At 46.1% G+C, this 26,361-nt stretch overlaps 1 protein-coding gene across 3 annotated transcripts; it reads left to right on the forward strand.

The window, feature by feature from the left end:
* Positions 1-236: 236 nt before the first annotated feature.
* Positions 237-26,361, forward strand: DUSP10 (dual specificity phosphatase 10). 3 transcript variants are annotated; one of them, XM_051614596.1, is made up of 4 exons: positions 237-342; positions 2,011-2,847; positions 21,000-21,377; positions 24,708-26,361. In XM_051614596.1, the coding sequence occupies exons 2-4, from the start codon at positions 2,055-2,057 to the stop codon at positions 24,971-24,973; spliced, it is 1,437 nt and encodes a 478-aa protein (XP_051470556.1). In that variant the 5' UTR covers positions 237-342; positions 2,011-2,054; the 3' UTR covers positions 24,974-26,361. The 3 variants fall into 3 exon arrangements, with proteins under 3 accessions (XP_051470556.1, XP_051470559.1, XP_051470558.1); XM_051614599.1 differs by lacking the exon at positions 237-342 and adding an exon at positions 824-1,043; XM_051614598.1 differs by lacking the exon at positions 237-342 and having other exon boundaries at positions 1,050-2,847.

The raw sequence follows: 26,361 nt of genomic DNA on the forward strand, positions 1-26,361 counted from the left end.
CGGGGGAGGGGGCGCGGGGCGCGGGGCCGGCGCCGCTCCCTCCCGATTGGCCGCCGATGACATCACCGCCCAGCCGCCCGGCCGCCCGGCCCCGCCTCCCGGCCCCGCCCCTCCGCCCGCCGCCGCGCCGCCATTGGCCGCCCGGGCTGCCCGTCACCGCTCGGCCCGCCCCCCGCCCCCCCCCCGGGCCGTACATTTACGCGGTAGCAAAAGAGAAAGTAACGAGGATGGTGCGGGTGCCGCGCGGGACGGCGGGGGGCGGCGCGCGGGGCAGCGGGCGCGAGACGCAGCAGCGGCGGCCACGCGGGGCCGCGACGCACCGGGCCGGAGCGCGCCGCGCCGGTGAGTGCGGGGCGGGAGCGGGGGGGGCGGGAGCGCCCCGGAGCGCGGTGCCGCCCCGGGACCCGCGCCGGGCGGCAGGAGCCCGGGCTGGGCTGGCGCGGTCCCGGGGCCCTGCGCTCGCGGGTGAAACGGAATTTTCCCGCCTTTATTGATTTTTGTTGTTGTCGCTTGTTTTTTTTTTTGTTGGTTGGGTTTTGGGTTGTTTGCCTGTTTTTTCCCCCCCTATTCCGTGTCCCTCGCTGAGGGAGCGGCGTTGTCTCCCTCGTTTGTTCGATTTCCATTTAATGTCATCAGGCGGAGACGCTCAGGGCTTGTTTATCCTGTTGTTTTGTTTTTTTCCCCTCCACAGCCAGAAGGAGCTAGGGGAGTTTTCGGGAGACAAGAACAGGCTGGAAAGCCTCCCGGGTGAGCCGGGGCCGCTCCGCTGGCCCCGGGACCTCCGCCCTCGCACGGCGGGGGGTTCGCGGCACCTTTCCGTGCTCCGGAGCTGCCCGCGGGTTTGCTCCGGTGGCTCCTGGGGCGGGGATGGATGGGCACGCAGCGTCTTCCAGGCTGCCCCGGGAGGAGGAGGAGGAGGAGGACTCGTTCTTGGGGCTGGGGCGTCTCCGTGCCCCGTAGCCCTGAGCCCGCTGCGGAGCTGGCGGGGGAGGCGAAGCGGTGCTGCCGGGTTTTGGGGGTTTGGCGGAGTTGGTGAAGTTGCGGTGAGGATGTGTTGGTGTTCCAGCGAGCGCCCCGGCTGCGCTGGAAGTTGCTGGGCAAAGGGGAGGCACTCTCTGGGCTGTCGTGCGTTGTTTGGTTCTTTTCCCCGAGTGAGGCGGGGAGGGGTTAATCCTGTGTGCTGTCTCGGGGCGAATGGAAGGCAAAGGTTGGGCGGGCTGTGACCTGGGCTGGGGCGGAGGGGACCCCTCTTTCTGGAAGCTGTAATGGGCTGGGGCGGAGGGGACCCCTCTTTCTGGAAGCTGTAATGGGCTGGGAAGGAGGGAGCTGCTGCTCCAGGGCTGCTGGGGATCAGCAGCCTACTTGGGCCTCAAGGGGGGGCTTAATGGGGGGTGAATGTGCAAGGCATGTGCTTACATTTTGTAGAGATCTCCAAAACCTAATTGTCCCGTTCATTTTGTTTTGGTAGCTTTTTTGTGTTCAAGTTTGCAGTTGTCTCGGGGAATTTTATTCACGAGCTAATTTTGTTCCAACCTGCTGGAAAAGTTGCGTGTTGTCGCTGACACGTTCAGCTCCTGTGTGTTTCTCCCGGTAGCGGAGTCAGCCCAGTAGCTGCTTCCCTTGCAGCAGGCAATGGGAAGAAGAGAACGTGCCTCTCTGTCATCATCCGTTGCATGCCTTGCAGCCTGTGGTTTCAGAGGAGCTCAGCACCATCTGCATGTAGACAAATGCCTCCTCCTGGGTGTAGCTGCACAGTCCGGGCCGATCATGTGTATTCTGCAGGCCATGTGCACGCATGCAGATAACTGAAGTACTTGCTGCAGGATTGAAAAAGGTCCTTTGGCAACTACTGTCAGCTGGTCACTGTCAGAAAGGGTGGTTAGGCTGTTACCCATGGGTAACGGGTGTTGGCAGAGTCAGTTGCTGTATCTGTAGACTTAATGTGATTTCATGACCAGTTTTCATCACCCCTTTATTCTTCCCATTCCCCCTTCCTTTTTTCTTTTGCAGGGTGATCTTGAGTTCTTCTTAGCTTGCTGGTGCTCAGCCTCCTCATGCCTCCATCTCCTTTAGACGACAGGGTAGTAGTGGCACTTTCAAGGCCAGTGAGACCTCAGGATCTCAACCTTTGTTTAGACACTAGCTGTCTTGAATCTGCCTCTTCTGCTGGTGAGAGCCACTCCAGTCTGCTTGGCACAGCTGTCGTGTCCCTAAAGACTGCTAATCTCACGTATATGCCCTCATCTAACAGCTCTGCACGCTCGCTGAGTTGTGGATGCAGCAGTGCCAGTTGCTGCACTGTGGCAACGTACGACAAGGACACACAGGCCCAAACTCAAGCAGGCACCAGCGCCGGAGCCTCCACCACCTGTCCTGCCAACCAAATGGTCAACAGCAATGAGAACGCTGGCAGCTTGAGCCCCCTGGGTGGAGTTGGGAGCCCGGTCTCGGGCACCACCAAGCAACTCGCTAGCATAAAAATAATTTACCCCAATGATCTGGCGAAGAAGATGACCAAATGCAGCAAGAGCCACCAACAGAACCAGGGGCCTGTCATCATTGACTGCAGGCCATTCATGGAGTATAATAAGAGCCACATTCAAGGGGCTGTCCACATTAACTGTTCTGACAAGATCAGCCGGAGAAGGCTTCAGCAGGGCAAGATCACAGTCTTGGACTTGATCTCCTGCCGGGAAGGCAAGGACTCCTTCAAGAGGATCTTTTCCAAAGAAATCATAGTTTATGATGAGAACACCAATGAGCCAAGCAGAGTAATGCCTTCCCAACCACTGCACATAGTGCTGGAGTCACTGAAGCGAGAAGGCAAGGAACCCCTAGTCCTAAAAGGTAATGGTCCTCTTTGTGCACACGTAGTCTCTTAAGTTTGCTTTGCAGCGTGTGTTCTCTGGTGTCAGCCTTGCTCATGATTGAACTTTGAAAGTGTCTCTTTATCTCTAGGAAGGCCTGTGTGCCTTAAGTCACTGGTGGCAAAGCAAATGCCCGAAAATGGCACTGGTAGCAGGTAGATGCTTGCTTTTCTCTGACTGTTGTCCTTGAGTAGTGGAGAGGGTGGTAACTGGAAGGAGGAAGAAATGTGCTTCCTGGTGTCTTCTCAGTGCAGACAAAAAATTTCCCCCAGTACTTGGTCTGAGTATTTATAGCCCAAGAGGTAGATGCCCAGTAGGTATACTTCTCTTTTAGCTGGTCACACTGACTGTTACTGAAGGTAAACTGAACTCAGAGGTGCTGGAGGTGGGCAGTAGAAGACTAGAAGAAGGGAGGAGAGAGGATGAGGGAGGTCACTTGGTCTGGGGCATTGCATCATGGACCAGTCAGCAAAACTTGAGGAGCAGTCAAGCTTTGATTTGGTGGTATGAGGTCACAGTCATAGAGGGAGATAATTCATCTAAAAAGTGATCTGAAAGTGTTTTGTTTACAGGTATGCATGTATACCTGCCATATATATATATGGCTTTCCTATAAGAGCTCCTGTGGCGTTTGGTCTATTCCCTAATGCTGTGGGAGGAAATGTGCCCTGCCAATTAAGGCAGCATCCAAGGGCACTTCCCTTTCTTCACTTCATTCTGTAGCTCCTATTTATAACAATGCTGCCCTCTAGATTACATCTCCTTTCCCCTAGGTGTTTATGCCCTGCAGAGGTATGGTTGGCAGGGACTGGCTGTGGCACTGAGAAACTGTGGAAGGATTTGTTGCTTAGCTTGTACCATGTTTATTTAATTCACTTAGTTTTTCTGTACAGCTTACTACTTCCAACCTGCACAACATAACACGAGATACTTTAGCCCGTACCTGCTATTTAGTTTAATAGCTTTATAGGAGCAAAGGGTCCTGTGAGATACTCCTCTGTGTGCGTATCTTGTGAAAGCTTAAAATTGTACTGAACTTTCTCCTTGTTCCCCGTGAGTGTATGGTGATGCTGGGCTTGCTTTGACGCTTGCTGCAGTTCCCAATGTGCTTTTATTGAGCCTCTCAGGTCATGACGGCACCCTTCATCTGTAACAAAGGGAGAGGAGGCACTTTGCAAAGTGTGTTTACTGGTGAAGTACCATATTTCTGGTCCTTGCAACGACATGGTTGTAGTCTGCAAGCCTTCCTGTACTTAAAAAGTGGGACGCTGAAAGTGTTTTTCCTCTGTGTTTCTCTGAAAGCACTGAAGCTCCTCAAAAGTGGACCTCAAACTGTCAGTTTGGTCGTACCTGAAGTAAGAGGCCCCGACTGAGGTAGAGCTGTAGTGGGGCAGCACTGAACTGTCAGACCCCACTGGCAGGCTGTGGGCAGCCCCTTCCGCACTTTCCAATACGGGTTGCTGCCCAGAGGTGCCATGCTGGGTTTGAGTGCTTGTGGGTTTGCTTGGGCCACTTTTGGGTTTCAGCCATCTAAAGACCTGCTTAGCAGAAAACCCCTCTCCAGACTCCTCTGCCAACAGAGGAAGCACAAATTCTTTGCTTTCGGTATGTAGTGATGGGCTGAAACAGAGCAGACCTCGCCTGGGGAAGTGTGTAGCAAGAAGCTCTCCCATCAGCTTAACTCCTCTTCTTTGAAGGGGGGCTCAAACTGGGGTTGAATGGAGCCAGCATTTAGGAAGGCTGGTTTTGGGCTGGAGGAGCAGTGCTGGAAGTACTTAGTTTCACTTGTTAGATAGTGTTTTTTTCCACCGTGCTTCAGCAGGATGGGAGCTGGCATGTGCATGCCCTTGGGTTCAGGCACTGAAATGAAACGGGGTGTGTGGGAGGGGTAGCTTGGGGAGCCCTCTTTGCCTCTGCCTGTCATTTTGAGCAGTTTCTCCTGCTCGCTGCGATCCCGTCCTAATTTATTGCTGGCCCATCTGATCGCCCATGTTGTGTTTGCAAACACTGGTTGCTAGCCTGGCCGTCCAAGTTTATGTCCCCCTGATCCGGTGCCACCTTCTCCATGTTTGGTGCTGCCTGTCAGACCACGGCCCCGTTGCTGTTTTTGTGGCGTGGTGTCGCGTTGTGGGGCGAATCTGATCGGCAAAGCCAAGGGTTGAGTTACAGCTCTGGCTTACAGTGGGCTGGGGTAGCGATGTGGCCCTGAGTGCATTTAGGCTTTAGGTGCCAGAATCTTTTTTTAAGCAGCAGATAAAGTCTGTGCTGCTTCCAAAGGCCAGGCTGCAATCTACAAATAAATGTATGTATGTGGCACCTAAAGTTCAAGTTAAAAAGAGGTGACCTGATTTATTTTTAATGTAGCAGACCAATATATAAACTAGCAGTATGACAAGAGAGCGTTGGGGCTTTATGTATGCTGTGATATGGGGGGATTTTAAGACCTCTGTTCCTTCCTTATCTGTGTCTTTGCTGCTTCCTTTAATATGGAGCCTTTTTTGGGTCATAAATATAACATTTGCATAATTTTTATTTAAGCTCTTCAGAAGCAAAGATTTGCTTATTTCTTTGTTCTTGAGGCACAGTAGTACTTGAAGACCAGCATAAACCCCTTATTTAAAAAAAAGAAGATGCGGGGACAAAGTGCATGGGATCTAGCAGCCTAAGCTGTCAGGGCTGAAACTGCTGCTCAGTCTGCTTGTACAAAGCAAGAAGAAGTCATGTTTGTCCCCTGCATCCTCATATCCTCATGCTAGGCCATGGTATTGCATGTTTACTGAAACCTAACGGCCTCCCTTTCTGTGGATATGTGGGGTTTTTGTTTGTTTGAACTTATTTTTTTTGCTTAGTATTGGGAAGGAGGGGCCGAAAAGTGTCCCTTCTGCCTGATGGCAAGCTCGTCCTGAATTTGGGGAGGGAAAGCACAGCATTGTGGCCCCAGGTGGGCTTTCCAGCTCTGGCCCTCCCTGGTGCTGTTGTGCCCCTTTCCCTTCTGTTTCACTGGTGTGGAACCTCTGCCTTCCCTGAGCTCCTAAGCTCACAGCAAAAGTGGTCTGGAGCCTTGGGTTTTTGTGTGCTTGAGTTTGCTACTGGGACCTGAAAACAGGAAGTAGAAAACTCATTTGCATTCAGACTAAAAGTAGTATTTTACCCAGAAGGAAATGTTTAGGTTTTGAGTTCAGTGTATCTTTTCCAAGTGAAATTAAATCTAAAACGAAACAACACTGAAGAGCATAAACATCCATGCCAATACATTTCAACAGCGTTTGACACAAGAGGAGTTGTCTTTGTCTCTTTGACTGGTGTCTGTCAGTTTTATTTTCATCCTGTCCTTCCTCCTGTGCCTTTAAGCCCCAGTAGCAGGAGCCTTGTATACCTGCTAAAGTCTTGTGTTAGCTTTTAAAGGCTTCTGTGTTTGATTGCAGGGAAATACCAAATTCAAAAGCAGAGGTGCAAAGCATAACTTGGCAAATAACTTTATATTTTTCCCTTGCATGCTGTAAATTAATGGCTGGACTGCTGCAAGGGGGATGGGGAGGAACTGGCTGGTGATAAGAACTGGTTGCTTCTCTATTCTTGTTTCTGGTCTGAGGAGCTTATTTAAGCTCTGGCTTTCAGTCTTCTCATTGCTCGTGTAACAGGGAAATAAATGAAGTGACTCGCTCCCATTATAGCAGGGAGTGTATGACCTGCCAGCAGACCACTTCATGCCTTCTGCCAGGGTCCAAGAATAGATTCAGATCTCTTACCACACCAAAGTTGCGTATGAAAGTTGAAACAACTACAGAGGGACCAAGACACCTATAAAAGGAATAAGTATCTGTTTTGTGTTTCGTCATGTTTGTGTAAAGTACTGTGATAACTTTGGAATACCTGACCTGGTCACAATCTGTTGCAAATACATTATTAATTATTATAATTAAATATATAGTTTAACAGTGTTGGTGTTACTTTAAATCATAATTGGATTACAGTGCACAAGTGTATTTGAGAATAAAACTTGACAACAAATCCAGCTGACTGACAAAACATGTGCCTGGCACTTATTTCCACCAGAGATCTCCACTGAATAATTATTAGGTCATGATTTTAGTAGGGAAATGTGTATTTTCAAGTGTTAATAATGCATGTGTAACGTCCAATGTGTTTAAAACTATAAAGTATATTCCCTCTGTGGTGCAGAGGAAATCTGGCCCCATCAGTCACAGGGAAAAAAATAATCCACTGACTCTACCAGGGCTGAGATTTTGCCTTCAGTTTTCAGACTCTGATTGCTGGAGCTTAAAGAAGTATCTCTTTCTCCACTGGAATAAATAATCTTGTTGGCCATGATGCTTGAAAATTGGTTGTGTCTGTGCCTTTTGCTTATAAATAAATTGGGGCAATGGTGTGGCTGAAGATCAATCTTTTCTGTACTTTGAGGGGATGCTTCTGTGGAGGAGTGTACCTCTACAGTAATGGAAGGTGTAGCATTTCCTCCCAGGTGATGGCATTTGAGGGTTTGAAGGTCTGGCTTGCACAGCACCTGCCATATCTTAACTGTCCTTGGGAAGAGAACAAAGCTGCTGCATTGGAAAGAGGAACAGGAAGGAGATTTTTTTTTTCAGTTTTTGTTTTGGCTTTCCAGTTTTCATAACCCTTGGAAACCAAACTAAGAGGCAAGAAGCAAACTGTTGCATTAGGTAAATACTTCTGATGCTTGTAAAGAAAAAAATGTCTCCAGCTCTGTTTAAACTGGGGGGACATCCCCTGCAATGTTCCTGGTGGGTCGATGTTTCGTTATAATTAGCTGAATGCCTCATGTACTACCCTTACCCGGTTGGAGGTCAGACACTATACTAGTAAAATCTCTATAGTTTGTGCTGGTGTGTCTTCTGTTTCGTTTTTAATTCTTAAAAGTGAGCACAGCCTTTTTGAGGTGCTTAGGGTGAAGGAGTAGCTGTATTTGAGGTTTGAGTAGTGTATGGATGTGAACTAAGACTTCTTTTTAGGACATACGCATGGCTTGTTTTCCTTCCAAAGAAGCAGCCAATGATTTTACTACGCTTAGGAGCACAGAAGTTTTTAGTGAGATTACTTTGGCTTTATGACGCCTTTCAAGTGGGGGATCAGCCACTTTTCTTTAGGCTATGATTCCTTCTTTACTCTGTGACAAGCCACATTAAAATTAGGTTTTGTATTCATGCCAGTAAGTCTGAAGTGAAGAAATGCCATAAATAGGGGCAGTATGTACACAGTCGTAACATTTGTCCGTTTTGTGTGTTTACTGGCCAACCAGGAGAGAAATGTTTTTCAAACATTCGGCGTGGGCTTGCAGAACTGCAGAAGCCACACTGTTTAAAGAAATAGATTATTGTAATCTATGAAGATGACCTAATGCATTGTCCTCTTGCATGTAAGATAAGACTGTGTGTGGTGTCTTGGCCTTGTTGGGAAGTCTCTGGTGGACCTGGGAGGGCGCTGGCTATAGGAATCACAGGGCTGACCTGAATTATCACAAGCAGTTGTTTGCCTGGAGCTTTGCTTTCAGGTACTTGCCTGAATCTGTTTTCAGTGTTGTTGTTTGTTTTTTGTTGTTTTTTTTTTAAACACCTCAGCACTGTAAAGGTTAGTTTAATTTTTTTTATGTTCTTGTCACAAAGGTTTGGTAAGCTGGGGCTTAAAGAATAGTGGCAGATATTGTGGATGTCACCTTTTCCCTCCTGTCTTGGATGTCAGAGCTGTTGAGAGGAGACTGAATAAAGGTGCTGGCTAAAGCATTGCACTTCAGCTGGCAGGTCTTCCAGGTGGCTGCTTTCCACCTGGTCTTGATCCAATGGCTGGTGATGGGTATGGTGGCAAGGCTCATGGCAATGCACCAGTGTCTTTGGGTTTGGCTGCCAATCATGCCTATACCTCTTAACTCACCCTATGTAGATGCAGAACAGAGGGCTGCTGTGAGCAGGGGGCATGAAGAGGTTCAGGGGGTTTTATTTCTGCAGCTGAGAAGTCCCCATGTGCTCATGATCTGTGTGTAGGGTGGCCTGTTGGTGCTTTGTGCTCCAGTAGCTTCAGCTTGGTGACTGTTTAGTACAGAAAACTCTTAGCTTCAGTTAATATCTTTGATTAAGGCAACCTCATGCCCAGGAGCATCTCAGCCCACTGGAGGCTGGTTTTGGTGTCTTCCTGTGCTCTGAAAGGTTTTGGTTCTCTAGGATCACATGTCTCTCCAGATTTTTTTTTTAATCTGACCTGTTCTGGAACTGTACAGCAGCATTTTAAGGCTGGAAACAGAGGGAGTAAATGGGAAAATGAAGTTTCCCTCCCTTGTGGTGCAGAATGGAGGTAAGCTGGCTAGAGGGATAACTGCATAGAGAGCATGGCAGTCTTGGAGCCAGGGGAACTCGGGCCAAGGCTGTGCAATGATTATTCTCTTGTCCTGTGACTAAACACACACAGCAGACTTGCTGTGAAGCCTTGGACAAGTAATTTTAATCTGTCTGGATTTTCTTTTTCTGTCCTTTGCACCGTTTGTAACACTGAGCTCATCTCTCTTGTTGCCATCAGTGTTAAGCGTGGCTGACCGAGGTTCATCCACTGTCACAATGGTGCCCTGGAACAACACAGCTGCCTGTTGCAGAAAGTTGGAGAAAGGCTTGAAAGCACCCCCTTCTCCTCCCTTAACAGTGTGTCTTTGCTAAACTGGGAAAGTGTAGGCTGTGATTTGCATCCAGGGGGCTTTTGTTCTTCTAAAAAATCAAGGTTCATCTTAATGTGTTTCTCTGCTTGGGAGAGCAGGTTACCTCCTTTCTAAAGGAAAGCTCAGTTTCCAGTGAAGAGCCCAAGATCCAGATAGGACACAAGCTTATGACCTTCTAGAACATGTTTTTGGTGGTACTTCTAAGAGACCTGAGCCAGCAAATCTGTGGGGAGCAACTGGGACCTCTTAGGTCTAGGTGCCTCCTAGTCCCTCTTGTTCAGCCTCCAATTTGTGCTGCTTGGGGCAATGCTAGGCTTGTCTAGCTCAACTACACCCACAGTTCACTTGGCTGAGGTCCATCCAGTGCATGTGTCCCTGCACTGGGCTGTGCCCTCTGGAGGAGTCCAGGGCTAGTGTAGTGGGGGCAACTATAAATCTGTCATCACCTTCTGGTACCTTCAATGCATGGGAGAGCTTGGGAGCAACTGCACTCTCCAGGGTCTGCTGGGGGCTGCTTTGCATGTATATGTCACTCTGTTTACAAGACAGTTACTTTGAAGGAGGAAATTGGAAAAAATAAGGTAAAAAAATAATAAAGTGTTATGAACGTGTTGGTTCCAACTCTTTTACTATGCTCTAGCTTTGAGTCTACAGTGTGCCTAGGTTAATTCCCACTTGGTTCACTGTAACAGAGAACAGCTTCCAATTAAAGGTAATAAGCAGAACAAATGTTACCCTTGTCCACACATGAATTATCATATATTTTTTTTTTTTTTTACATTGGCTTAGAGATTTGGAAAATGGAAGATAACTTGCAAGCTTCTGTTGTATCAGTCAAATTGGTTGTCTACAGTTTGTTATGCCAAAGTGTGATATTAATTAAGCCTTATGTAAGCAGTTGAGCAATGATGTTTTAAGGCAAAAGCTGTTGTTAGAGTAGTTGACCTGTACTGTGTTGGTGGTGGACTCTAGTGTCTGCTGAGATATTGAGGGTCTGTCTGTTCAGGTGATGGAAAATGAGAATAAACCTTTTGCAGCTGCTTAGAATTTGCTGGTGTATTTTAGGTGCAAAACCACTTAGTGTGATCATTTAACATGAGGTTAATCTTGAGTTCACAGGTGTTCCTGTTAGTCCTGTAATACAGCATGACATCTCTGTTGAGGGATAGCACAATGCTTATGCTTCCTGGGAAGCCTTAGTATCAACTCACCTGTGGAGGTGACCAGGAGACCCAGGTTTGTCTTGTTCTGGCTAAAGAGACTCCTTATTTGATTGCTGTTTAGCTCTAGATTCTGTAAATACATCTAATTTCTCTTTTTGCCCCCCCTCCCCTTCCCATCACTATGGAGTATATGGATGAAAACCAAGTCAACTTTCTCTTACCCTTTGGGGTTTTTCAGGTCTTGCCTTGCCTCCCTGACCATTAGAATAGGTTTTTAAGTGCTGAAGTTTGCAGAGTGTGGGGACTGGCTTGCATCATGCTGGTTCAATAGCTTGTTGCTTTTCTTTTGGACAGTGTGGCACTGGGATATGTCAGGACAGCACCCTTTATTTTCTCTGGGGTTTTTTTGTGTACTTTGAAATACCTTGCTGGAAAGTGTCAAATCGGAGCCAGATATCATTTCTAGCCTAAATAATACAAACTCTCCACTATAAAAAGAGTTTAAATCCAGCAGGAATCAATGGCACTCCCAAATGCTAGTGTGGTATATCAGCACACTGTTTTCCTTTCAGACTAATGTAAATTTTGCTGATGTTTCTGATGTGGAGGACCAGTGGTTTGGACTGAAAAAGAGCTCATCCTTGGGAGAAACAAAGCAGCCTGCTCTGTCATTAGAAAGAAGCTGTCCTTAAAAGGGTAAAGTGAATAACTGGATGGCTGAATCATGAAAATGTCAGTGTTCTCTCAAACATGTGAATTAAACAGAAACGTTCACGCCTACACATCCAGGATTACAGATGTCTGGGACACACTGCTGGGACCCTTCTCCGTCTTTGTGTCCTGAGCCAAAGCCTTCTGCGATCACACCGGTCACCAGCCATCTCCAGGCTAGGCAGGGCAAGTGCTTGAGGGATGCATATGGGGAGAATTGGTAATAGGTAAAAAAAAAACAACCAAACCAAGCGTAGTGTTTCGTGCAAATCTGGTCTGCCCTACCTCTGTGAAAACAGACTTGTAGCTTTTTGTTGATATAAAACCATTTGTGGTATCTTTATTGCATTAAAATAGTTTCTGTTCCCTCCCCCCTCACTTCCCCTGCCTCCTTTGTACATAGCTTTAGCATTTCTTGATGACCTTTTTGTTAATATGATTTCCAGTGGGAGCATTTCACAGTAGAAGTATGTATTCCTCCAGGGTTTACGCTGACATTTCCAGTGATTATTTAATTGGACTTCATGTTAGCCTACATCCCCACAGGAACGCATACTTTTGCTATGAGAAGTTGTAACGTGTCTAATTTTGAGTTTCTGCTATAAACGATTGCCCTTCAGGGAGGGCAAGTCCAACCCTCGTCTGTCACAGCAGAATCCTCACTGTAGTGTCTGGGATGTTGGATTTCTTGTTTTGTTCCTAATTACATGGTTATGTAGCTTAATCCTAGTACCAAAACTGAGAGCAAGCCTTCTCCTCTTTCACCTTCCTGAGTGCACCCTGAGGATATCTCAGTGCTGTGAAGGATGCTGTTGTGTAGCTTATTTTTCTGTGAATTCCCCTTTTGTTCTTTCAAATGGGCAGACTCCACAGTTGCCCAGCATAGGGGATTTCCAGTTGCAAAACTGCAACCACTGTCTTGAATTCAGAAGTGTGGTCCATTAATATTCTTGGTGTCTGACTTCTGAATGGTCCAGAAGTGTTAGCGGCACCTCTTGGAAGACTTGGTGAGTAAGGCAGGGACAGAAGGTGCGCGACTTGCATGGGTGATCTGGTCCCCAAACTTAAGAGTTTGTAGAAAAACTTAGGTTTGAGACCAAAAGGGAAAAAAATTCGCAAGAAAGGTTCCCTGGCGGTAGGTTAAGAATTAAAATAAGCCCAAGCAAAAACCTACGCAAACAAAAAGCAAACCCAAATTATTGCTTCTTTCTAATTTGTATGATCTAGTGGTCCTTGGAAGAACAAAGGGATGAGGGCTGATAGTGGGCAGAGGCACGTCATGCGTTCAGGTGTGAGAGGCACATGGGCTGACAGTGTGGTTGAGTGAGGACAGGAGGAGCTGAGAGCAGAGTTGGGTAGAGGCAGCATCTCTGGGCACAGCCCAGCAGGGGAAGGTGCTTTTGGTGACTCTTCTCCTGCCTCCCTGGGACCCATCCCTAGGACAGCTGGCTGCACAGTGCCTGCTGTCAAAGTACAGCATGAAAGCAGATGAGACCAGGGACTGCAAAGGCCACTGGGAGGGAGAGGAGGTGCTGTGGTGAGGGGCATCAGCCATAGCAAGATGAAATTAAAAATAACATGCAAATGTGTGCACGTGTGCCTCAGTGCTGAGGGGAAACCTTTCCTCTTTATCTGGTGTCAAGCTCTTGACATTTGAAGGGACCTTAAAGCATTTGTGTCAAGGATGTGCTTTTAACTCCTCTAGGCCGTAATTTGTGTACAAACCAACCTCTCTTGGGATAATTACCACATGGAAAAAAACTGACCTTGTAAGTTCTTTGGACTGCAGGGTTTTGACTGTTTTTGAAGTGCCATTGGCAGCTCGATTAGACGAAGAGACTAGATTAGATTTGAGTGTATTGAGGTGGCAGCTGTTCTTTGTGAATTATGTTTACTTTTACTTTTTTATGTTTGTTTAAAGCTTAATCTTATTGTGGCAAGGCTGATGCTGAATGCCTGATGGGTGACAGGGAAAGAAACCCTGCGGTTGTTCTTTTCAACCTCCTGTGGACAGGTGAGGGCTTGCAGGACTGGGAAACCTGGCCTGTTCTTCTTGGTAGTAGCAATAGAAGTTGAAAAACCTTCAGTTACGCCTTTGATTTTGGAAAGTGGGAAGTGCCGGGTGGATTGTTGAGGGTAAGTGTGGATACTTATGTTGTAAAAGGATGGGGTTTTTTTATTTCCCGCCTCCTTTATTTAACACTAGGAATGGTAATATGTAAAGCAGTCCTGGTTTCACTGTGGTCTCCTTGTCCTGCAGCAGGATGGGCTCCTCCTGTTGTGGGCTTGACCTCGCATCAGCTTCCCTACAGAGTTTTGAAAACAACAAAAATCTCCACAATTTCCTTAAAATCAAAAGAGCAACTCCTAATGACACCTAGATGAGTGTCGTCTGATTGGTCCCCACTCTCTTTGACAGAAGGGAATTGCCCTTCTTACTTCAGCTTCCTGCTGTGTGGGTCATATACAGTATGTTCAGCCATGTTGACTTTCTACAGCAGTGAGGGCAATCCATGTGCACTGCTCAGCAGCATCTGTGGTGATGAGAATGATGTCTGTCTTGGAGAGTAGGAATACTCCTACAATGACCTGCTTGGATTAACTCCATTGCTCTAGAAGAGGTGTGGAAAGCACAGTTCTTTGCTGCAGTCAGCAGAGACCTGCTTGAGCAAGGAAAGATGCAGTCTTGTGATGTTTAGGAAATTTGGGCATCCCTTCTTTTGGTCCCTCAAGATGAGCAGAAAATTATTCCCTGTATGCATCATGAATCATCTTTTCTATGGCTAAAATAGTGCAAACAACAGTTGTAGGAAAGTGTGATGGCTTGATCTTCCACAACAAGGTGATTTTAGCTCTGGTGCTCTACGGGTGCACCCCCAGTGCATCTGTGTCCTCCCTGCTAGTGCCTTTGGTACCCAGCAGGCCTACTCCTGCTTAAGACTAAGGGAGTACTGCAGAAGACATATGGACAGATAGGTCCTTCTCTTCTGCTTTTACTCTCTTCATGTCACCTGGTAGTGTTGGAGGTAAAGTTTGGTAGGCCAGATATGAGGTCCTTTGTGTGCAGCCATGAACTTTTGCAGACATAGATATGTTGGTTGGTGGTATAAGGAGATGGTCTGGGTGGTTGTCTGCACCCTGGGAGTGGATTTGGCCTATATTGACAGAATTCTGCTTCACCCTGTATAGCTCCTTTTTTCCTTGGTGAAAGCAACAAGCTGTGATGGATTTGCTGCTAAAAGTGAACCTGTGTCAGGTGGGGAACAGTGTTCCTTAGGAAGCCTCTGTGCTGGAGCTCACTGTTTTCCCTTTTTGTGGGAAAGCACTACTACTAAATACCTGTGATCTGGGAACTAGCCGTGGCCTCCAAATAAGCTTGACCAGCCTTGGCCCTGTGCCAACCTGTCATGGGGAGGTCAGCTCAAGAAAACTGATGCTGCCTGCCTGCTGAAGTCAGTGGGGACTGCAGCCTGAGCCACGGGGTAGAAATGTGTGACAGTAAAGGGAGGGGGGAGGAAAGCTAAGCAAGCATGGTGCTCAAAGGTAAGTATGTCTTAAGCATGATGCCACAGTCTATAGCATTCCCTGTCATGGTAGAGGTAGCAGCCCCAAAAGCTGGCAGTAAAATGCCAGTGATTTGGCACCAGCATGCCACCCTGCGACAGGACCTTCAGGTGCTGGTGGTGGCATAGCATGGGGGTAGCCGTGGGGTCTGGACCCTCCTGTTCTGGTGGGCAAGGGATGCAGCACCAGATGGGTGAAGCAGCTGGCAGTACCTGGCCTCTTTTTACATGCTGAAATCATGTTTGCTTAACCTTGAGGCATCCTGCATTCTGAATCAACTTGACACAAAGTCATCTGTTCATTAATAACACAGGAGCAGTTTAATTGTTGTCTTAGTGGAAAAATACATGAGACTGTCATCAGCTGTTGCTTCTGGCAGTGCTTTTCTGCAGTAATGTAAATAAATTAGGTCACAGGTTTAAAGGAATAGGCTGTACTTGCACGAATTCAGTGTCATCTTAAGCATCAATTGTCTGAATAGCTCTGTCCTGCACAGCAAATGCTTACTTGTAACATTTCAGCATTAAACACTCTAAAACAAATCTGCAGAGGCTTGGTTTGCTGTGTTGGTCCTGACAGGGCACGTGCTGAGTGGTTGTTTTAAAACTGGGATGCTTTCCTTTCCTGAGTGAAGTTTTTGGTGGCCACAACCCCACTATCGCCAAATTCTGTGCTGCTCCCCATGCAAGCCCAGTAACTCAAGAGGAGGGGAAGTTACAGACCAAACATCTCTTTTGCTTATACTTCAGTGTCCTGGGATTTCTGCTCTGGTTGCGCATGTGCCTGTTGGTTTTATTTTTTTTTTTTAGATGGCTTTGTGCTATTGTAATCAAGGATGAGCGGATCCAGAAATCCGCCTGGACAGCTTTGAAAGCTGTATAAAAGGTCTGTTTGTCTCCTGGGACCACGTGTTCAGTCTAAATGTGGATCCCGCATCTGCAGTCTGTCATGTGTAAAAATATGTTCCTGTTTGTAATCATAACAGGAACACCCGGTACCTGCCACGCTCAGAACAAAGTATGGCCACAAGGATGAGGTAATGCAAAGGTACTGCTTTATTGTGAGGGTATTTCACGGTAACCACCTTGCTCTAAGCTCTCTCACTTGGAGGGAACAAGGTCACTTGCTTTACTGGGGTCAGAGCCCGTTTCCAGATAGGAAACACTGCAAATCTACAAAAATGTATTGTAAACCCAAATCCTAGATGGTATATAGTCACACAGATTTGGAGCAGCACTGATGGTTGAAAGAGGTGCCAAAGATGACACAGAGGGAGGGCGGGTGTTACTTTCTTCCTTGTACTTCAGTTCTCAGTGTTATCTTGGAAAATAATCACTTGTACAAAATGAGCACAGGTAAGGTTTGTTTTTCTTGCTTTCTTTGAAGATCATTTCTATTACAAGGTCACAGTTACTTGTAAAAGCTGGTTGCCTAGTTTCTGCCATGCCTTTTGTGCTTGTTTTGCATCGTATTTGCCCTCCTCTGATGGCAAATGACAGCCACCACCATGTTTGGCAAGATTTTTATGTGAGCACCATGCTAGTTGTCTTTTTCTATTTGTTCAGAGCTGCTCTGGCTCCTGTCCAACTGTTCACCTGGCCTTGCAGTGCTGGTGCAAGCCCCAGGCTCCTGCATGGCTTCAGAGCTGGGAAATCTGAGTAGCTGCTGCCTGGGTGCTGCTCAGTGGGGGATTTTGAGGAGCATTAAGGGAGATGTTTACAGGCAGATGGCTGCAAAGAACTCAAACACATAATAGCTGAAGTGTGTATGGTGCTGACTTGAAGCTTCCTAAAAGTTGTGAGGTCTTGAACAATCCAAAGTCTGTTGTCCCTCCCCTAACTGTTCTGGCAGGGCAGAATGGTGGAATATGTCATCCTGTGTTAACTGCAGGAAATCTCTGGCTCTTCACATTAGTGGCAAGCAAGAGCTCTTGGTCTTTTGTTGTTTCACTAGAAAGCAGGCAGGGCCATCTGCCATGGAGGGCTTTGCTTCATTGATTCATTTCCTTATGGAAGAAATTCAGTAGGTTCCCCAGTGCTGGGCAACCTTGCATACCCTTCATCTGGGTTTGGGCAGGTTCAGCCCCTCTAGAAGCCTATCCAGCAGCCCTTGTGGAGCAGAGTGTGTACAAAAGTACTTGGGATGTTCTCACCATCCATGTGTGGACTATGTCGTCAAACTGGCTGGGTGGTTCAAGTTTTTTGTGTGTGTGTGATTAAAGCTCCATGGTATGTTTAAAGCTAGAAAAGACAGATTACAAGCATGGACTTCTGTAAAATTGTACATGGGGGGGGCTTATCTAGCTGCAGACACTTGGTTTGTCAGCCTACACAGGTGAGTCTAGACTTCATGGCTGCCCTTCAAACTGCACTGCATGGTGATGGTCTTTCCTGGTTACATTGCTTCTCTGTTTAGACAGCCTGTATAAGATGAAGGCTTTTTGCATATTGCAAATAGAAGCTGAGAAGTTGCTTTTGAAGTGCAGCTTAATCTTGTGTCAGTGAGAGGCTTCTGCCAGCTTTTGTTTCTCCTCCAGGCTCCCTGTTAACACCTCTGTAACATTACCTCCTTGTCACAGGTTTGGGAAGGCTTGAGCAGCTTCAATCACAACCAGCTTTTGTTGCAACCAGGAGTGGAGTTCCTGCATCCACTCCTTTGAGTTTCCTTGTGATCTGGAGTTGCTGTCAGTAGCAGTGATGTGTCTTGTTCCTTGCTGAGTGTAGTGAATCAACTCTCAGATCAGGCTTGCTGTAGCTATATGTTGGATTCTTCTCTGGGTATAGCCTTGTCTTTCCCACGCCCCCTCTCCCTCTGCATGGAGACTTGACAAAGCGGCTGTTTGACAAAGGAAACAAGTGCACCTGAATACCCTGTATGTTGTATTTGACTTCATGTGGAGAGTCCATCCCTCTTTGGTTATAATGAACTTCCCATAGATCTTTTTTTGGAAGTCTTGTAAACTTGAAAAACTTGAGTATCATGCATGCAGGAGTGGCACTTAAATTACACTAGTGCCTTGTAAATCGGCTAGGAGCAAGGATCATGTGTGGTGAGTGTAGGAGGACTGGAATAAAGGAGCAGTGCTTGTGAGGTGTCTGGATCCTGTTTTGGAACCTGTGTGACTTGTATGGCAGTGCAGATCCAAGCTAAGCTCCTACTGTTGTCTTTAGAGTTCAGCTTTCCTCCATGACTGCATCTTGCTGCATCCTTTCTGGGTACTGGTATTCTTCTCTAGTCCTCCCTTGCTTGTGTCTGAGCCAGTTCAAATCAGTAATTCTGTCCTAAATATTGTATTGTTTCAAGAGTGCTTGCTCTGAGACTTGCTTTAGTATGGCACTTTAAATATTGGTTGAATGAATTATTATTTTTTAATTCCCTACCCACATGATGGAGGAGAACAAGGAGAGGTGTTTAGAAAAGATTACCTCTTCACTCATGAATGTCAAGTAAGAAATTCTGGGTGAATCTATTGTATGTTTGTCTACTTGTCTGCCTGACTTCCCCATGGCATATTTGGGATTGCCTTTCCATTTTTTGGCCTGGTACTCCTGCTGGACTGGTGGAGATTGCCCTGCACCTCTTGCTCTCTGCTGGGTACAATGGTAACAGAAGAGCTCTGCACAATATAATGGTCTCTTGTCCTCTCTTTTCTGTTCTTATCTGCTGGACTAAAGCTTGCACTGAGGGAGAATTGGTAACAGGACTAATAGTGTTGTCTGGCCAACAGGGCAGGCAGAGGCCTCCAAAATGAAGGCATAGCCAGTGAGAAAAGAGCTTGCTCTGGACTCTGCAGCTCTGCTGTATCTCACAAGGTGGCTGTTAAAGCAGGATGGTGCCTGCCACACCATCAGTATGTCTGCACCTGAGTGATGAAGCATTTAGATCCTACCACTACCTGTGGCTCCTTACTCTCCTAGAAGTCTGCAGGAGAGGTGGAAAATGGGTGTTGACTCTGGAGTCACTAAGGCAGCCTATTGTTCAGGGGTTTTCTTGGGTGTCCCAGCATGCTCTGGTTATTTTAGCAGCAGTATTTAAGCTGAATGGGTTGCTTGCCTTGTATAGAAGGATGGCAGTGTGGGTTAGGGCTTACCCTTTGGCCCAAACTCTAGTCTAAGGCTGTCAGTTTGGATAAGACTTCAAACATCTTCAGCTTGGGGACCAAAGTCTTGTTTATTTTCTTGAGTGCACTGAGAATGTGTTTCAGACCCTGTCAAGGCCAGGTGGTGAAGTTGGCAGTCAAGCTCAGATTTTTGTCCTTGTTCTTCCTTCCGTCCTGTTCCCCTGTTATCACAACTTTGTGAGTAGAGATATTCAAGGCATATCTGTTGGCTTTATGTCCTGTAAACAGCAGAAACAGCTGAAGACACGTGTGCTTTTGAGGCGAAGAAATACTGTGTTTTGTGGGCAATACAAGGATTTCTGAATTACTAGCAGCATGTGGAAAAACACGAGTCTTGATGTTAAAAATGGGCACTTATATTAGAAGGTTTCAGATGTGAGCCTTGGATGTGATGGTTGTGACCTGGTCTGGATACCTTGTGCCTGTCGTGTACTGCATAGGGCCTCAAGATGGGTTCCAAGTCTGTCCCACCTATGGGCAGGTACACGAGTGTTTTAAGCTGCAGTCATGGAAGCCCTTTGCTGTATCTGATCCAGTGCCCGTGATACAGCGAGTTTTATTCTGTTTTTAAAGTCTTCCTTTGCCAGATCACTGTGAAACAGCATGGAAAAGACAAATAGCCTCTTAATTCTAAAAACCAGTAACAACAGCAAAAAATATTAACAGAATTGTGACATTCAGCATTTATTTTGGCTAGCGTAGTTCTTTCTAGTAACTTCAGAGTGGTGCTCTCTCCTCCTGTTATTTGGGTTTTGGGGTTTTTTTGGCTTTTGTTTAACAAAGTGCAATTGAATCTGAATACTTGGCCTATCTCAATGTGGTGCATGGCTCCAAGTGCTCTGGTACAACATAAACGTGTGCTTTTGTGGGGGAGATGGGGGGGATACATCATTGCATTTCTCCTCTTTCCGCCTTTTTCTTTTGGAGGAGCCACCTGTTAGCATTACATCAGCGGCTCCCAGGAACTCAGCCTCTTACCAAAGGCCTTACACAAAGTAGCAGTTCTTACATTGTTTGTGCTCAAAGAGCAGATGTCATGCCAGCTGATGTCATTGTGTGCTTTGTGTAATCGCTATGGTGACTGGGCAGGTGGGGAGCCTGGGGCTGATGTAATTGCTGAATGAGGTGTAGAAAGAAGGTCTGCTTTTCTCACTCCAGTTCAAGGGAGCCGCCCTCCTGGAGGGTGGAAAAAAGAAGAAAATGCAGCTTGAAAAAGCCAGCAAAATGTGTGATAGAGCCAGGGGAGCACAAGCCAAAAATGTGACTTCTCCCTCCCTGCTTGGATCCATCTCCCAATCCTAAAAGTAAGTCTTGTTAGGTACTTTCAGGCAACCAGGGCAGAAAAAGGAGAGCTGTTTGCCACATGTTAAGTGAGCACTACAGTCCTTGTTAAGTTACCAGCAGTGGATTTCTGTTTGGCCACACAAAGGAGTCGGTGCCGTTCTCCTGAGTGGTGCTGGCACATCTGCTGTGGACAGGTAAAGCTAAAAGACTGTCCCAGCTGGCTCACTGTTCTGCTTTGGTGTGATCCTAGCCCCTTTGCTCGTAGTTGTGATGCTTTTCTTCTTGGAAAAATGCCCTTCCCCCCACCTCTGCTTCATCCCCTAGACTCATAGGTGAGGCAGCCCCAGCACACTGATGTTGCACAGAGGCATGTTTGTCAGCCTGTTCCTTGGCACTGTCAGCCTCGCGGAGGGGAGGACAATGGGTGCTACTGATTCATGCCACCATTGGCAGCCGTGCTGAGCATTGGTCACCACGATGGTGGTGGTGGGGACAATAGTCAGTTGCAGTCCTGGTGGCCCTCAGTGTATGCTCTGAAGAAAGATGAGTCCAAAGTATTGCTGTCATTGACACATCTAATCTCAAAATATCTGCTTGGTCTTTCTTCCCAGGAGGACTCAGTGGTTTCAAGCAGAACCATGAAAACCTCTGCGATAACTCTCTCCAGCTACAAGAGTGTCCGGAGGGGGGAGGAGGGGGCGGTGCGTCTGCTGTGCCCCCCACGCTACCTCAGTCCATCCCTACCACGCCAGACATTGAGAATGCTGAGCTCACTCCTATCCTGCCCTTCCTCTTCCTCGGAAACGAGCACGATGCTCAGGACTTGGAGAAAATGCAGAGGATGAACATAGGCTACGTAATCAATGTGACCACCCACCTGCCCCTGTACCACTATGAGAAAGGCATGTTCAACTACAAGCGGCTCCCGGCCACTGACAGCAACAAGCAGAATCTCAGGCAGTATTTTGAGGAGGCTTTTGAGTTTATTGGTAACTACCCTTGACTGGAAATACTCCTGTTTTTTTTTAATCTGTTGTAAGAGTGAATGCTATGCTTTGCTAACCAACCTGAAGGCTGTATAAGGCCATATTTACTTTTGTTTAGGTTGTCAGAAATGCTGAGCACCTTATGTTTCTACTTGATGTAATTTCTGGAACATCCAGTTAAGTAGCTCCAGGGTACAATTTTATCCATTGATGCCAACCTCCAAGGATCAAAATTCAAAAAACCTCACAAAAGTGAGATTTTTGTCACCCTCTCTTCATTATTTCTTTGCATTCCTTGTTTACACAGTGACTTCCAGCCAATTTTTCATAGTAACTATTTTTAGTGATGGCTGAGCCTTTCCTAACATAATTTCATGAAAAAACTGACAAACTTTCACACTTCACTTGTTCTACTTTTAGATTTATAACTTCAGAGTGTATGTGTGGATGAATAGATGGTGATGAAAATTTGCATTAAAGAGCCTCAAAACCTTGTAGGTTGTGTGTGAGAGTTCACCACAGGCAGCTCCATCTGGTTGTTGGGGAGATGGCTGAAGAAATGACTTAGCCACATTACCCACATTGCTCTGAACCCCTCTATGATCTATCCAGCACAACTCGCAGCTGAGTTTTAGGGATGTGTTTACCTCTGTTTGGTTATGCAGAAAAAAGCCAAATGGTCTCTTTCGGCAGGATTAGTCAGTGAGGACATTGGCATATGACACGGAAAGTTTTTGTGGACCTTCTCTTGCTCCTCTTTGCAGACACAGGTCCCTCCAGTGCCTTTTGCAGCATAGCGGATGTCCGCCTGTGCTTTTCTGGCACAAGTATGTGTCCTGAGAGGTTTTCTGAAATATGCTGGGATGGACCACAGATGTATACTTCTCTTTCCTGCTGCTGAGGCTGGACTAGTCTCACTTCCAATACTTCAAATTCTATAGTGCAGAATTCTGTGACACAATTTAGGTGAACTTTTTGAAGTGGGCACAGAGCAGTCTTCCTCCCTCCTCCCATAAACATAGAACAGTTAATGTTTATGGCCCTTGGGTTTTGAGTGCACAGCTCCTTGGAAACTCTGGCCTGCTTGTGCTGGCTCTGCAGGGTTGCTCTTGGGCTCAGCAAGGACCTGGTTGGGAGACTGGGTCCCAGGGCAGGAGGTTTAAGCTCAGCATGTGCTGCTGAGCCAAACTGCTCTGTGCCTGAGCAAGGTAGGGGCTTGCTGCTGTGAAGCAGACAGCTCTTCAGCTGAGCCTGGCTGTGCTTCGGTTGGCAGAGGGTTGTTGTGTTCTGATGCATGCAGGCCGTAGCCATGTTAGAGTGAAGGTGGACAGGCAAATCACTGCTTACACTGTAGTTCAGGTGGAGTGCAGCTTTAAAGCTTGAGTCTTAACCACTGAAAGCTTCCATCACCAGCCCTGGGTTTTGTCCTCTACAGTGTTCTCCTCTTAATCTAAATTTTCCCTCAAGTTCTTAATCCAACCTTGGCTCTACCAGTAGTGCTGTCTGCTCTCCAAACTGCTGATTGCTATGTGCATGGAAAAGTAGAGGCCCCTTTTTGAGTGAAGGGAAGAGGTAGAGCTCTCGCTGAGGACAGGAGAGAGGAAACCTTGATTGTTCATTTAGGAAGAAAAGCTGGGTCAAGAAACCCAGTAAAACTTTAAACTTGGAGTTCCATAAGATGGAGCAATACAGTAGGCTGAGTTTACATAAAGAAATTGGAGAGCTCTGTTGAGATCCTCTGGTGGGGAAGGGAGATTTCTCCACCCAGCATCTTTACGACCTACAGGATTAGAGCTCTCAACCAGTAAAAGATAGAATTCAGCTTATGATCTTGCCAGGGGCAGAGAAAGCAGCCTTGCTTTGAAAAGGTTTAGAAGGTGTTTCGAAATCCATTTTACTTTCCTTTTAAATAATTACAGCTAAAGGGTCTGTCTTTGTTTTTAAAAAACAAATATTTCTCCATTGAGAGTTTGTCTCCATAGCAAATTCAGCCAGCTGAGGAAGTAACTAGTCAAGGCTTTCCCTTCCTCAGGGTAAACTTTAAATTGCATTTGAGAAGATTTGGAAATGTTTAAATAGCAGCTCATTGGCCTACAGTTTTTTAAATATGTCTCAAAAACCACAACCCAAACCTAGGTTTAGCTGAGTCCAAAGCTATAGGAAGTGAAATCATCAAAAGGTCTCTGGGAAACTGTCAAAATGCATTAAAGAGTTTCAGGTTTCTGACATACTAACTGGTGAAAATGTCTAGAGGGAAGTTGGTTTCATTTATGCTTTCACAATACAGGTTGAACATGTAGGGTAGGATGAACCATAGTCTTGGTGGGGTTGGATTCATGCCAAAACTTACAAATTAAATTCCTGTTCCTCCTGTGGATTGAATCAAAACATACATTGAAGTGTCACATCATGAAAATTTTCTCCTGTTTTAAAGGAAGCTACAGGAGATGAGGATGGTGTGGTAGTGACTCTCATCTTTCTCATGTCCTGTTAATATGTGGTTCTTGGAGGTCTGTTCTCCCTAAGCTGTGCCCAGGTTGCATCCCTCCAAGTGATGGATCCTGATGGAGAACTTGTGTGTGTGTTGTCAACTCCATCCTTCCCCTCCTCATGCATTCCCCACCAATCCCAGTGAGAAGCTGTGGAGGGGAAGTGTTGAGCAAAATGTGGTGCTGCACTTGAATCTTGAAGACACGGGAATGGCAAATCTTTTTTTCACACTGGTAAAGATGGCTAAGTCTAAACACAGAGAGCTTGATAAGCAGCAGCTGAGGAGTCGGAGTTTGAGGTCTTTTACTGCTGCTAGAGTCTTGTTGAAGTATAAACCAAACCCAGCGCCTGCTTTTGCTGCAACACCACAGCCGAGTGCCCTGTTGAAGCTCATTTCAAGAGTAGCTTTGTGAAAGCCTCTAAGAACCCGGCTTTGAAACAGATACATTGTTACTAATCTAATCTGAAAATATCTAGTTTTTAAAAGGTGGTGCCCTGCTTTGAAGGACCGCAGTGGTCCTGCAACAGAGGGTGGAGATGGACTCCCAAGATGCCTCACTGGGGGCCTTCACCTTCTAGATAGATGCTTCCTGGCAGCACACATGAGCACCGTAGCAGTGTCCCTTCATGTGCAGTTCAGGATTTTCAATATTGGACTGGCCTGTGTATTTCACATCCAGTCACTCTGAAACCCCAAAGGAAGATGGACCGCAGTGGAAGGGGAGGAGACACTGCTGTGCCTGTAATCAAGTAGAGGGACTGTTCACATTTAGTTACTTCTAGTTGCACTGAATTGTTTCTAATTTACAAAATGGCAAAAGTCTTCTTTTCTTTTATTTCCAGAGGAAGCTCATCAGTGTGGAAAAGGTCTCCTCATCCACTGCCAGGCTGGTGTCTCCAGATCTGCCACCATAGTTATCGCGTACTTAATGAAGCACACGCGCATGACCATGACAGATGCCTATAAATTTGTAAAAGGCAAGCGACCAATCATTTCCCCTAACCTTAACTTTATGGGGCAGTTACTGGAGTTTGAAGAAGATCTAAACAACGGTGTAACACCGCGAATCCTCACACCAAAGTTGATCGGCGTAGAGACTGTTGTGTGACAGCCAAGCTGCAAGGTGGTGATCAATGAAGGGGTTAACCTATTCTGCACCTGATCTGAGGCAGTGATGGGTGGGTTGTGGGTTTTTCTTTCTAGCTTTCGAGGGGGGGGAGGGGTGGCAAATTTTTTGTGAATAAAAAAAACCCCTCTTTTTTTTTTTGTAAGGAAAGATTTTTAAGAGATCCGAGAACTTTGCCACATTTGGGATGCTGTTGTGATTTCCTTCCCAGATGGTGGCAGAGCAGGGAGGCTTTGGATCAAAAGAAGTACTTTTTAAAATCAGAAGAAGAAATACTGGGCGCTTTTTTAATTTTTCCCTCCTCTCCAGCTACCTGTAGAGTTTATGGCTAAGTAGTCTGTGCAGGTTCATAGACTGAAGAAACCCAATTTGAAGACAAAAGCAAACAGCCAAAACAAAGCAGAAAAAAACTCCCTGAAACATAAGGCCCTTTGTTCTGCAAAGGCTTTGCTAAAGATGATAACCTAGCAAAATACTCACCAATGCAAAGGAAATTGGAGCAGCTAAAAAAGTTTGTAAGGCACTTTTCACACTCCTGACTCAAACTAAAGAAGAAAAAGAAAAGGTTTATTTGGCATGTTTCATGTTCCAGTTCTATTTTTCTATTTAGGGGTGTAAGGTTTTAACAGTAAGAGACTTTGATCAATCTATGCCATATGCCTTCACTGGCTTCTTGTGCAATAATAACGTGGGGTTTGTTTTGAGTGTTCAAACCAATTAGAGGTGGCTGCTCACTAATAATATAATTTTTAAAGTTTAATAGCTCAATGGCAGCCAGCTTGGTTCAGAAACAATAATTTAGAGCAATTATTTCCTTCCTTTATATGATTTTGATCCTGGTTATAGTGCCATAAACCTTGTTACATATGTATATCAGAATGTACAAAAATTGAAAATGAGCAAAGTTTATTTAAAATATTTTTCTCACAAAATATTGGTGTGTTTCAGTTGTCTATGTAAAAAAATATTATAAAACAAAACCTTTTGGAAAATGTGTGTCCTTTTATTTCTTTAGCTATTTTCTTTCTGTGAGATGGGTTTTTGTTCTGTTTGGGTTGTTTGTTTGTTTGTTTTTTTGTTGTTGTGATGTACATCTCCTTTTGACAAAGCTAGTATCTCTTGTTTGACATCTCTTCAGGTTTTTTGTTTCTGTCTTCTGCTAGGGAAACATGTTTTCTTTATTTTCTATTGTATTCCTGCATCCTTCAGTTTCTGTAACCAGACTTTTCTCTCCTGGAAGTACATCAGATTTGGAGCTGTTCAGCTGAATTAGCACTATTGGTGAGGGGTCTTTGGGACAGACCTGTTACTTCTACAGCTCACAGCCAGTTGGAAAAACAAGAAATAAACCTACTTCACTGGTTCCTTTA

The sequence above is a fragment of the Apus apus genome, chromosome 3 (genome assembly GCF_020740795.1).
Source record: "Apus apus isolate bApuApu2 chromosome 3, bApuApu2.pri.cur, whole genome shotgun sequence".
Classification (NCBI taxonomy): domain Eukaryota; kingdom Metazoa; phylum Chordata; class Aves; order Apodiformes; family Apodidae; genus Apus; species Apus apus.

Excerpts from the sequence above, each read along its gene's own strand:
- DUSP10 (XM_051614596.1), top strand. The coding sequence starts at position 2,055 with ATGCCTCCATCTCCTTTAGACGACAGGGTAGTAGTGGCACTTTCAAGG. Across the intron at positions 2,848-20,999 it reads GGAACCCCTAGTCCTAAAAG|GAGGACTCAGTGGTTTCAAG; the intron begins GTAATGGTCCTC and ends CTTTCTTCCCAG. Across the intron at positions 21,378-24,707 it reads GGAGGCTTTTGAGTTTATTG|AGGAAGCTCATCAGTGTGGA; the intron begins GTAACTACCCTT and ends TTTTATTTCCAG.